Source organism: Epinephelus lanceolatus, chromosome 22, assembly GCF_041903045.1.
Source record: "Epinephelus lanceolatus isolate andai-2023 chromosome 22, ASM4190304v1, whole genome shotgun sequence".
Taxonomy (NCBI): domain Eukaryota; kingdom Metazoa; phylum Chordata; class Actinopteri; order Perciformes; family Serranidae; genus Epinephelus; species Epinephelus lanceolatus.
This window is the reverse complement of record NC_135755.1, coordinates 30,063,989-30,075,000: the sequence shown is the minus strand read 5'-3', so window position 1 is coordinate 30,075,000 and position 11,012 is coordinate 30,063,989. Positions and strand designations below refer to the sequence as shown.

At 40.7% G+C, this 11,012-nt stretch overlaps 1 protein-coding gene across 1 annotated transcript in view; it reads left to right on the top strand.

Moving 5' to 3' along the window:
* Positions 1–11,012, top strand: part of LOC117246188 (serine/threonine-protein phosphatase PP1-beta catalytic subunit) — a 28,052-nt gene that overhangs the window by 13,782 nt on the left and 3,258 nt on the right. The window contains exons 2-6 of the mRNA XM_033609962.2: positions 6,723–6,854; positions 6,938–7,168; positions 8,606–8,710; positions 9,110–9,181; positions 10,801–10,952. Coding sequence (XP_033465853.1) covers positions 6,723–6,854; positions 6,938–7,168; positions 8,606–8,710; positions 9,110–9,181; positions 10,801–10,952 — 692 coding nt within the window. The remainder of the gene's footprint in view (positions 1–6,722; positions 6,855–6,937; positions 7,169–8,605; positions 8,711–9,109; positions 9,182–10,800; positions 10,953–11,012) is intronic.

Here is an 11,012-nt window from a genome sequence, read left to right as displayed (position 1 = left end):
CAAGTAGTTTGCAATCAAAAGAAATGATGACTAACTTAGTTTGTTGGAGGAAGAGTTAGTCTGATTGTTCAGAGTGCGTCAAGTTATGTGTTGAAACAACTCTGGTGTGGTTCAACACACAGTACAATGGTGGGTTGGGCAGTAACCAAGAGCCTCCCAAATATTTAGTGAATTAACCTGACAACTGCCAGGCAGCTGGACGTTAATCCATGGAACATTGAGCATGTGTACCAAGAAAGATCAGCCACTGTAACACAGGTTACTGTGCAGTAACCCCAAAATCATAATACATATTTTCCTCCCTACATGTAGTGTTAACTATCAGGAGTTTTGGTTCAGCTTTAGATCTGTTAAAAAGTTGTGGTTTCCTTGTGCAAGCTTTTCTAGTGAGGTATCATGTTAGTCATTGTCCTATGACTGAGTTCCATCCAGAACATTCATTTCACTTGAAAATATTTTAAAACGTATTAGATTTTGATGCATCAAGCAGCACTGATATGAAGCCCCGTACAGCCAGAGCTGTTTAGATCTGAGGGTTGTGTGATCTGTCTGGAATGCAAAGGCAACTCTGGGAAGGGCACGAGGCAGAGCTGTCCTCTGACGTCAGCACCATGACCCAGGAGCTCAGCCTCAAGAGGAAAGGAGGGGTGAAGAGGTGAAGAAGGGGAAAAGGAGGTCTGGAAACAAGAGGAACTGAGATAGAGAGAACAGTTGCTTGCAGTGCTGTGATCTAGCTGGAGAATAGACTCAGCATTCAGTCTGAACAGGTCAGAGGGCGACAAAACCCAAACTTAAAAGCTTAGGCAGACAGACACGTACACCTTTCCAAATTAGGAGAGGTGACTCAGAACACAGAGCCTTTTCAAAGAAGAGATTTTCACTAATCTTTAATAAGAATTTGCTGTGGTAATGTCAGTGGAACATCAGTCCAGACAAGGATGTTTTGAAGCAAAGCTCAACAGTTGTTTGGGAGGAACCTGATTCATTCTCACTGCTGCCACTGAGACAGCAGCAACTGCTTAAGGCTGTGCATCTGTTTGTGTTGTCTGTCATTGTGCAAGTCTTTTAGCTTGTGTTTACATGTGTTTGATTGTTAGTATGCCTCTGTGCTTGAATCAGAAACGCATCTGAACCATTGTTTGTTGGAGTACAGTGTGTTGTACATATTAGTCAGTCGATAATTGTCTATCTAATATAGAATAATAGGAATGGTAGAAACAATAATTTGCATAACTTTTTAAACAATTTCACCTTTACTGCTTTTACAGAAAATATATTATTGCTTGTTAATATTTTTACTAGGGCTGCACGATATGAGGAAAATATCCTGTAATCTTGTTGATTAAGGCAATAACTATATTCCTTGCTACAAATAAACATATTAAAGTGTACTCAGCTGTCTTTCTTCTGCTTTCAGTATACTGCTAAAATACCAAAAAGTTTATTTTAAAAAATAAAAAGGAAATGATTTCAACTATTATTTTATTGACCAAACTGAACATTAAACAGACCACAAAAGGCACCAATAAAAAAAAAGATACTTACATTTTAAAGTGCCCCAGGGGTGGCTTTCTCTTCCTGTAGGCTAGCGCGGAAGTTAGCATCGCACTGGTTCGTTGTCCATTTTTCCATTCTGGATTGTTTCTGAAAATATCCAGCAAGATAATCTTCATAAATGAACACCACTTTCATAATTCTTGAAGCCTAAATGCAGTCGCCACAAGTAAAAAGCTAACGTTAGGCTATAAACAAATTTCTCTACAGTGACTTGACCTATCACCACCATAACAAGACTTGTAAAGCTGTGTTCGGTGCGGCTCAGCGTGATGATGTTATGTTATCTCATTTAGCCACATGTTAGCAACCGCCTTTTTTTTAAAGGCATATAAGCCTCACAAGTGGGGTATTTACTGACATATTTTATTTCATAGAACAAAGCGTAGAAGTCTTTTAGCTTGTGTTAACCACAGACCTTATTTCAGGCATCTAACCAAAAAACAATTTTAAAAAATCTGTCGACTTCGAGACAAGAGAACCGGGAGTGCCAAAATATTAACTCATTTTCGGGGGTTTTGGACTTATTCCTGGGGCACTCTATGTCGTACAAGTTTTGTAGTTTAGTTTATTTCGGTCATTTTCAAAATACGGACTCAAATACAACAGAGAAGTAAAGAAAACAACAAATAAACCTGAAGTCAATGCTAATACAGCATTACACCAAAAGTTGACATTGTAATGCAATAAATGCAATGGAATTAAAACAACAACAAAAAACATATATATGAGGTAGTCCCTTCCTTTCCTCTATCCTGAACTGCCATTTCAACCACAGCTTGGCTAGCTAGCTTACTAATTCCACCATGCATATATGCTAACGTTTTAGTGGTTACAGAAAATGAACTGAAAAAAGTAGTCCCCCATCTGATGATAGCAATGTGCCTTCCTACGCTGTGACAAGAGTGTGTGGATTGGGGCGTCGGTGGCTTAGTGGTAGAGCAGGCGCCCCATGCACAAGGCTGTTGCGGCAGCGGCCCGGGTTTGACTCCAGCCTTTGGCCCTTTGCTGCATGTCACTCCCTCTCTCTCTCCCCCTTTCAAGCTTGTCTGTCCTATCAAATAAAGGCTAAAAATGCCCCAAAAAATATCTGTGTGTGGATTAAGCATTGAAATGTTAAATTTTACCCATGTAGCAGCTGGCTAGTCAGCTAGCTAGCTCGCTTGCTAAATCCATGATGCTATCATGCTACACTGGTTAAAGAAAGTGAGGAGTGTTTTACGGCAGAGGGTGAGATATCCTGACTTTAGTCCCCGAAATGGGTCAACAATGCTTCAAACCCAGGCTCATACACTCCATAATGCAACCCAAAGTTCACAGACATACGTCTAAAATCACACAAAACAGAATGTCCTAAAAGCAAAAGTTCTTCCATACATATTTTACTCTTCATATTCTCCATGATCATCCATGTGAAACACAACCATCACAGCAAGCAGCAGCTAGCTGGCAAGTTGCTACCTGTTGCTGTCACTCTGGTTATGTGTGTAGTGGGCTGGGTGGACTGTTTCTGCTGCTGAGTGAGGCACATGTATTTAAAGACAAAATGGTTTGTATGCATTCTGTTACTGTACCATGGAAACTTTACTTATAAAGTCATTTTTAACACTAATATTAAAGGTTTAAGTCTAATAATTTAATAATTTACTATATTTTAGGCCTGAATCTGATCTGAAGCTATAGTATTTTCTGTGTGTGTGTTTCAGGCCTCTTGTTGTCTCTCCATCACTGTTGTCAGATGCACACTACATGTTAGTATGCACAGTGTGGGTTGGTGGAGATGCCACTATATCTGCAAATCACCCCCCCTACCAATCAGATAAAGCAGCAACAGCAGCTCCGCTCACCAACACTTTACAGGCTGGAAATTGGTCTTGCTGGGTTGCCATGGTGATCAGATGTGGGTACCACCTCCCGTTCCTTCTCCCTTTCTCAGCATCTCTCGCTCCCTCTCTGTCTCCTCACTGGGGAAGCTGCAGTGCAGTGGTGACAGAGTAGAGGATGCTGGGATACCTCCCCACAGTCCCGTAGTGGTACGCTCTGAAGTCAAGGTCACTTGATCGCTATGTGTACATTTGTTTGTGTGTGTGTGTGTGTGTGTGTGTGTGTTTTTCCAGGTCTGTCTTAACTTAACCATATGATGAAAGGGGATCCTCCCAGGCAAGTGAGACTAGTGGTTCTCGTTAGTGTGTGTGTGTGTGTGTGTGTGTGTGTGTGTGTGTGCGCGCGCGTGTGCGTGTGAGCGCATGCGTGCGTGCGTGTGTGTGTGTGTCCTATATTAGGCCTCTCTGCCTGTCAGCTGAGCCAGCACAGACCTGCAAACGCGTCATCGCAGAGCTGAAAGGGAGGGGTGTGAAATCACTCTCGACAGTAGGCAAAATCTCAGTGGACACACTCCTTGCTTGTGTATTGTGCTAACTGTAGGACATGTTGTGCATAACTTCCAATAATACAAGGTGTTTATATTTTACGGCCGTGATGACCCTGAGTTTTTCCAGCATGTTTTTGTTTATGTGAACCTGTGAAAGTCTACCTTTGCACCGTCTAAATATAGCCCCAGCCTCACGATCCAGGTGGGGCGTGTATGATGGCAGTTTGCGTTGGACCGTGGTGGCGGAGACAGACAGAGGGAGTGTTTATGGCCTAAGGTCTCCGGGCAGAAATAGCAGGGTCATGTTGCAAGTGTACACACACACTGTTGTCTTTTAAAACTGCATGTTAAATACCTTGAAAGCAACAAGACACAGACAAGAGTCACCTGCAGGAGTCACGCACCACCTTTCATAAACATTCCCTCTCAGGTACTTCTTCCAACAAACAAACTCCTCAGGCCGTGGAGTTGTAGGATTCCTCTCACCCCGTCTATTTGATTGACCGATTAAGTGGCGTTAGACGCTTGCTAGGATTTGCATCATGTCTCTGTGGTGTCATCTGACAGCAGCCGTCTTACTCAGCTCTGGCCCACTTCTGTAGTTTAACAAGCAGGAGGAAAAGAGGACCTGTTGTCTGACTCTGCTATTAATCTAATCACACATGGAATATGGGGCAGTGGCAGAACATGGACACGGCAGGGAAAGTTTAAAAAGCTGGTTGTACGGGGTTCTTGTCAGCGCTGGTAGCCAAATGTATATGTGAGTTTTTTAAAGCAGCATTAGGAGATCAACAGTCTTCCAAAGGTCCGTAAAGCGCCTGACAATCAAGAGTATTGTTCATAAATACTGCAAAGTATCATTTCTAATGTTGGTAGTGGAAAAAACTCCCAAGGAGCCCAAGGTGAGCATATCTATGATTCAGAGTCCTATTTAGATTGCTTGCATCCAGCTCTCAACATGGAGGTGGCTAAGGCTGCGGCTAGCAGCTAGCGGTGCGAAAGTCAGCAACAGTGCTGACAGAGCCAATGGTGTAAATGGGAAGGAGGTGGAGGAGAGGGTGGTCGGTTGTGTTTCCGCCATAATGCCATCCTGATAACGTCTGTCTGGACGGCCCTATAAGCGCAGTGCAATGTAGAAGCAATTAGCTAGCCAGTGGGATATACACCAGTGGCTCACATGCATGAACATGCATTTTGTAGGGTCGTTTACCACAACAGCAAACACAGAATGACTTTAATTGTTCTTTTACCTCAGACATGTGTTAGGATGTTACATACCTTGACATATTTCTGCGGAAACTTCCGCCTTCCTCAGAAGTGTCACTTGGTGGTGGTTGTGATGCGTCTTAATCAGCTGATACTAGGGATGTTACGGGCAGACGGACAGCAGGTGGCGTGATCGTCCTGTCATGCCTCCCTAATATAAGCTGATTGACAGATGATAAAGACGCATCACAACCACCACCAAGTGACACTTCTGAGGAAGGCGGAAGTTTCTGCCGAAACATGTAAAGGTATGTAATATCCTAACATGTCTGAGATAAAAGAACAACTTAAGTCATTATCAGAAACTAAAGACATAACGAACACCACTGAACTAGCAAACACAGAAGCTCGGATTACAACACACAAAGGCGGTGTGACTTCATTCTCTGCTCAGGACGTCATGACTCCACTTAACCTTTACATAGCATATAGTGGTTTGCTGCTATCTTGATGCTCCGAATATCATAAAGAGTTCCTTTAGAAAAAAAAAAAAAAAAATCACGATTACAGAAGGAGCAAATCCTCACACTTAAGAAGCCGGAACCAGAAACTATTTAGCTGTTATTGCTTGTAAACGCTCTTAAATGATTGTCAAAAATGACCAATTTAATTTCTGTCATTTCAGCTCTTATTTAATCCATAATCTTTAATCTTATTTAATACTTCTGTATTAAATAATGCCATTGCATATCTTGTCACATTCATAGTCTTGTTAACTTGCTGGGTATGTGGGTATTTCATGAATTCAAAGCCTAAAAATATTTTGATAATTTTAGTTTTTCAGACAAATTTCTTGTTTAGCTCCTTTGTATTTAGCCAACATTAAACATTGGTTCAGGATGGTACAATGTTTTCTTGTATGTTCTGTATTTATTGTATGCACCTTTCTCTTGTACAACCATATGACTAACTGATGAATGAACCAGAGAGTAGGTTAATAAGCCATCCTAATGCAGGAAAGAGAGCTGAAAATGAGTGTGTATATTGAATGAGGTCTGTGCGGCTGTACTTTTGATGGACTTGTATTTAAGCTCACACTTAATCTGAACAGTATAGTGAGCCATCTTTAGGCTGTAAAGTCCTCGATCATTGACCTGTGGGATGCAAGAAACACATTTTAAGCATCTGAACTACACTGCTGACTTTTAATAGAATGACCCCATTGCTCTACACAGATCTTACAGTACATGCTCCTTGTTGCAGTGCCTCCCCCCTTTCTCTTTGCCTCAGTTACACAGCAGGAAGTTGTCTCCAAAACACCCCTAATAACATCAACAGTGCTCACACAAGCTATTTCCATCCTCTGCCTGTTGACTAAACCTGCCTACCTTCATCCGTTTAAAAACTCACCCTGTGGGAGAGGATGTGTTTGACGGTGAGCGGAGTCATGTCCCTGAGAAAAAATTTGGGGAGACTCTTACTGGAACAGCTTATGCCTGACAGCCTGGATAATTTTGTTAATAATATTAGTGCCTCTCCCAAACACACACACATGCAGTTATTCTTTAACCCTGTCCTGTCCCTCCACCAGTGCGAGGATGTCGTCCAGGGAAGATTGTCCAGATGACGGAGGCTGAGGTGCGAGGTCTCTGCATCAAATCCCGGGAGATCTTCCTCAGTCAACCAATCCTGTTGGAGCTGGAGGCTCCGCTCAAAATCTGTGGTGAGTAACACCCTGTCTGGCCTCATGCTTTTATTATCTCCTGCTCCTTCTTCCTCCATTACCGCCTGTTCTCCGTCCTCCAGGTGATATCCACGGACAGTACACAGACCTGCTGAGGCTCTTTGAGTATGGCGGTTTCCCTCCAGAGGCAAACTACCTTTTCCTGGGTGACTACGTAGACAGAGGGAAGCAGTCTCTGGAGACCATCTGCCTGCTGCTGGCATACAAGATCAAATACCCCGAAAACTTCTTCCTGCTCAGGGGCAACCATGAGTGTGCCTCCATCAACCGCATCTACGGCTTCTATGATGAGTGTGAGTGCTCTGCTCTCAGATAGTGATACCAAAGTGGAGTGTGTTTCATTTTTACTTCCCTCCTCAAGTCACATTGTGGTAGATCCAGTTCCATTATGTATCACTTGGCACAAAAACCTGTGACCTGAACAGTAGTTGCAACAGAGAAGCAGGTGACAGACCTGGGGGAATGTGAAGTGGTACTTTTTATTATTCCTTGAAATAGATTATTATCATTTGGAGATATTGGGATACTGTGTAATTAGTATGCCCACATGGAATGTGTGCCCGCACAATTTCGAATTACATTATTCAATTACAAGCAAAAAAAAAAAAATTAACACCAATACTGCAGGGTTATAGCTGCACTTCAGGTATAAGTATGAAATAATAACTTTTGAAACTTAAAATTTGGTAACAATCTGTGGAGGATGGTAGCTACCAAAATTTGAAAATAAAAAAATCACCAAATGAATCTTTAACTAAATAATATGCCCTTAGATTAACAAAAAATACTTAAATGTAGACAATTAATTGATACAGTTTGAATTAAATTTGTATTTGTTTGTTATTCTATCCATTATTTATTTACCTGAATTCCACCAATGTATTTACTTTCCTATTTATTTTTCCCTTTTAGACATATTATTTATTATTATTATTGTTATTATTTATTTTTTATTATTCTTTTATTTTTTATTTTTTTATTTGCATTGAATTATAAGTTATCTTTAATTGATTTATTTTATTATTTGTTTGGTACATTTGATCACATATTAATTTATCTACCCAGTCAGTTGTTTATTTATTCATTGTTATTAATTATTAGTATTATGTTATTAATCTTTTATTTTTTATTAATTATATTTCATATTTATATTATATTATTTATCTTATTTAATTGTATTAAACTTTTTATTATTATTATTATTATTATTATTATTATTTATTTGGTACATTTGATGACATATGACTATATCTACCCAGTCATTTATTTATTAATTTTATTAACAATTAATTTTTATGAATTTTTCCATTAATTATATTGACATTTATTTATTTTCACATTTAATTTTTTTTAATATATTTAACTTCATTTTTAAATTTTATTTATTATTCGGTGCATTTGATGGCATAGTCATTTATTTATCCAGTCATTTATTGATTGATTTATTCAACTTTGGCAATTTTGTCCACCATAAAAATGATCCAGTTGCAAAAATGTAACAAAACAGTCTTGTTTTTGTAAAGTGAGACAAGCAATCAAAAATAAGATGATAAAATTGGGGACATTTTTAGAGTAGAACCTGGAACAAGGTGAAAGAGGACTGCACACTTTATTCCAGATCCATCTTAAGTCTTACTATGTCTAGACTGAGCATGTATAAACATTTTAAACAGTCTGATACGGTTCTTTGTCATGAAGCGTCCTGACTCACTGTCTTGTTGTTGTTGCAGGTAAACGCAGATTCAACATCAAGCTGTGGAAGACGTTCACCGACTGCTTCAACTGCTTGCCCATCGCAGCCATAGTGGATGAGAAGATCTTCTGCTGTCACGGAGGTATTCATGTTGATCATAACACATGTATTTGGTTGGTAGTTTGTTCTGGGGGGACCTAATACAGACATTTGTGTTGTTAAATGTTTTGCAGCATTTATAGATTTGAAGTTTGTTTTCTTGATGTTTGTGCTTGGTCCTCGGGGCTCACTGTAGAACTGTCTGGCAAAACTTAGTGCCGTTTTTCCTGTCATTGTTTTCATGATGTGTGATCTGCAGTATGCAACATAAAGTTCACTAACCTTATAAGCTTTCAGTATTTTTGGTTGACTAATCTGTTGTGAAGTAAATAGGTCACAGCAAGTTTATAGCTTTAGTGATATGGGTTAATACCTGCACAGGTGGAGATTTATGAAGAGATTTACAGTCTGTGATGGTTTGGTGTCACTGTGTTGCCCACAGGTCTTTCTCCCGACCTGCAGTCTATGGAGCAGATCAGACGCATCATGAGACCCACAGACGTGCCTGACACAGGTAGGTTTAGCACGCAAACACGGATACACTATGTGCTCCAATGAAGTAGGATCTGTGAATGGAAACACATGAACTATGGGAGTTCAGGGAGACCATGGCGGTTATGCACTGTGATTACACAAGTTAAAGTAAAAATAGATTTTCATTTTTAAACATCATCCTAAACCATAAACTTGAATTAACTGATAAAATCAATTTCATCCAGCTCTACAGTATAAATGTATTTTATTAGCCACTTTTCTATGTAGTATATTCTGCTGACATAAAGTCAGAAAGAGTGACTGACATGCAGTGTGCATTGTTTTTGGAAATATGCCTCATAAAATAAAGTCTAGACGTCTGTGATTCAAACGTTTCACATGATCTAATGTTAAAAAGGTAAACACAAATGGCAAAAAATCGTAACATCAAATCACAGGACTGATCTAAACCACAGGATTGGGATTAGGCCCCATCTCATCCATAGGGTCAGAATTGGGCCCGATCCTATCCATAGGATCTAGAACCGGCCTGATCTCGTCCACAAGATCAGAAACAGGCCTAATCCTGTCCACAGGATCGGGCCCTATGTCATGGAGAATGGATTGGGATTAGGCCCCATCTCATCCACAGGATCGGGATTGGGCCTGGTTTTATGCACAGGATCAAGATTGGGCCAATCTTATCCGATCCTAACTTCGGGATCGGGCCTAGTGTCATCCACAGCATTGGAAACAGGCCTGATCTCGTCTACGAAACAGAGATCATGCCTGATCTTGTCCACAGGATCAGGATCAGGCTTGAGTTTATCCACGGGATTGGGATTGGGATCAAGCCTGATCCTATCCTCAGGATCTGGCACAATGTCATCAGGCCAGATCCAGGCATTTATAGATGGTTTGTTTGTCGACTACTTGAAGCCCAGTCCACTTGCGATCCTTTGGATGCTCTGGCTACACCAACTGCCAAATACATGCTTTCATATTAAAATTTGATAGCCTAAGGTCAAAGCCTAATCACGGTCCATATTTATCAAGCTCCTCAGAGAAGGAAACTGGCCCCAACTGGTCAAAAATTCTCACAGTGACGCAGGTTTGCTCCCACTTTTAGCTCTAGGAGTAAAAACATGTTATCAACATTTTTAACTGAGGAAGTGGCTCTGATATCTGCTGATACTAAGGCAGAGGCATGTTCACGTTCTGGGGGAGGAGAGATTTTTATTTATGACAGTGACGCTATTAAAAGACATGGTCATTCCATTCCTTGTAACGTCAGCTAACGATGGATTTGTCTGTGATCTTTTTGTAAGTCAGCAAACCAGTGGACGTGAGTCTTTGCCCCCTCTTCACTTATCCTGGTTGTTTTTGTCCTTAAAAGGCAGTCAGTGTTCAGACCCCAGCAGCCGCTGTATCTCAGATCCTCTTATGGTCTTTCTGGGAGACTCGGAGTGTCTGGAGATGAAGAATGTGTGTGTATATACATAGGGCAGCCTTGGCGTTTTAATACATGACAGTGTAAATGTGACATAAAGGTGGCTTCCAGCAGTTTGAGGAAGGACATTACATCCCGCTGTTAACCAGATGTGAGTGATCACACGACAAAAATAAGACATAGCTAATATTGTGTTTGTTTCCATCCAGGCCTCCTGTGTGATCTGCTGTGGTCTGACCCCGACAAGGATGTCCAGGGCTGGGGAGAAAATGACCGCGGCGTCTCCTTCACCTTTGGAGCTGATGTGGTCAGTAAATTCCTCAACCGCCATGACCTGGACCTAATCTGCAGAGCCCACCAGGTACAACACACAGACCCCTTCCTTATTTAAGTATTTACATAGATAGAAATGGCTTTCCTA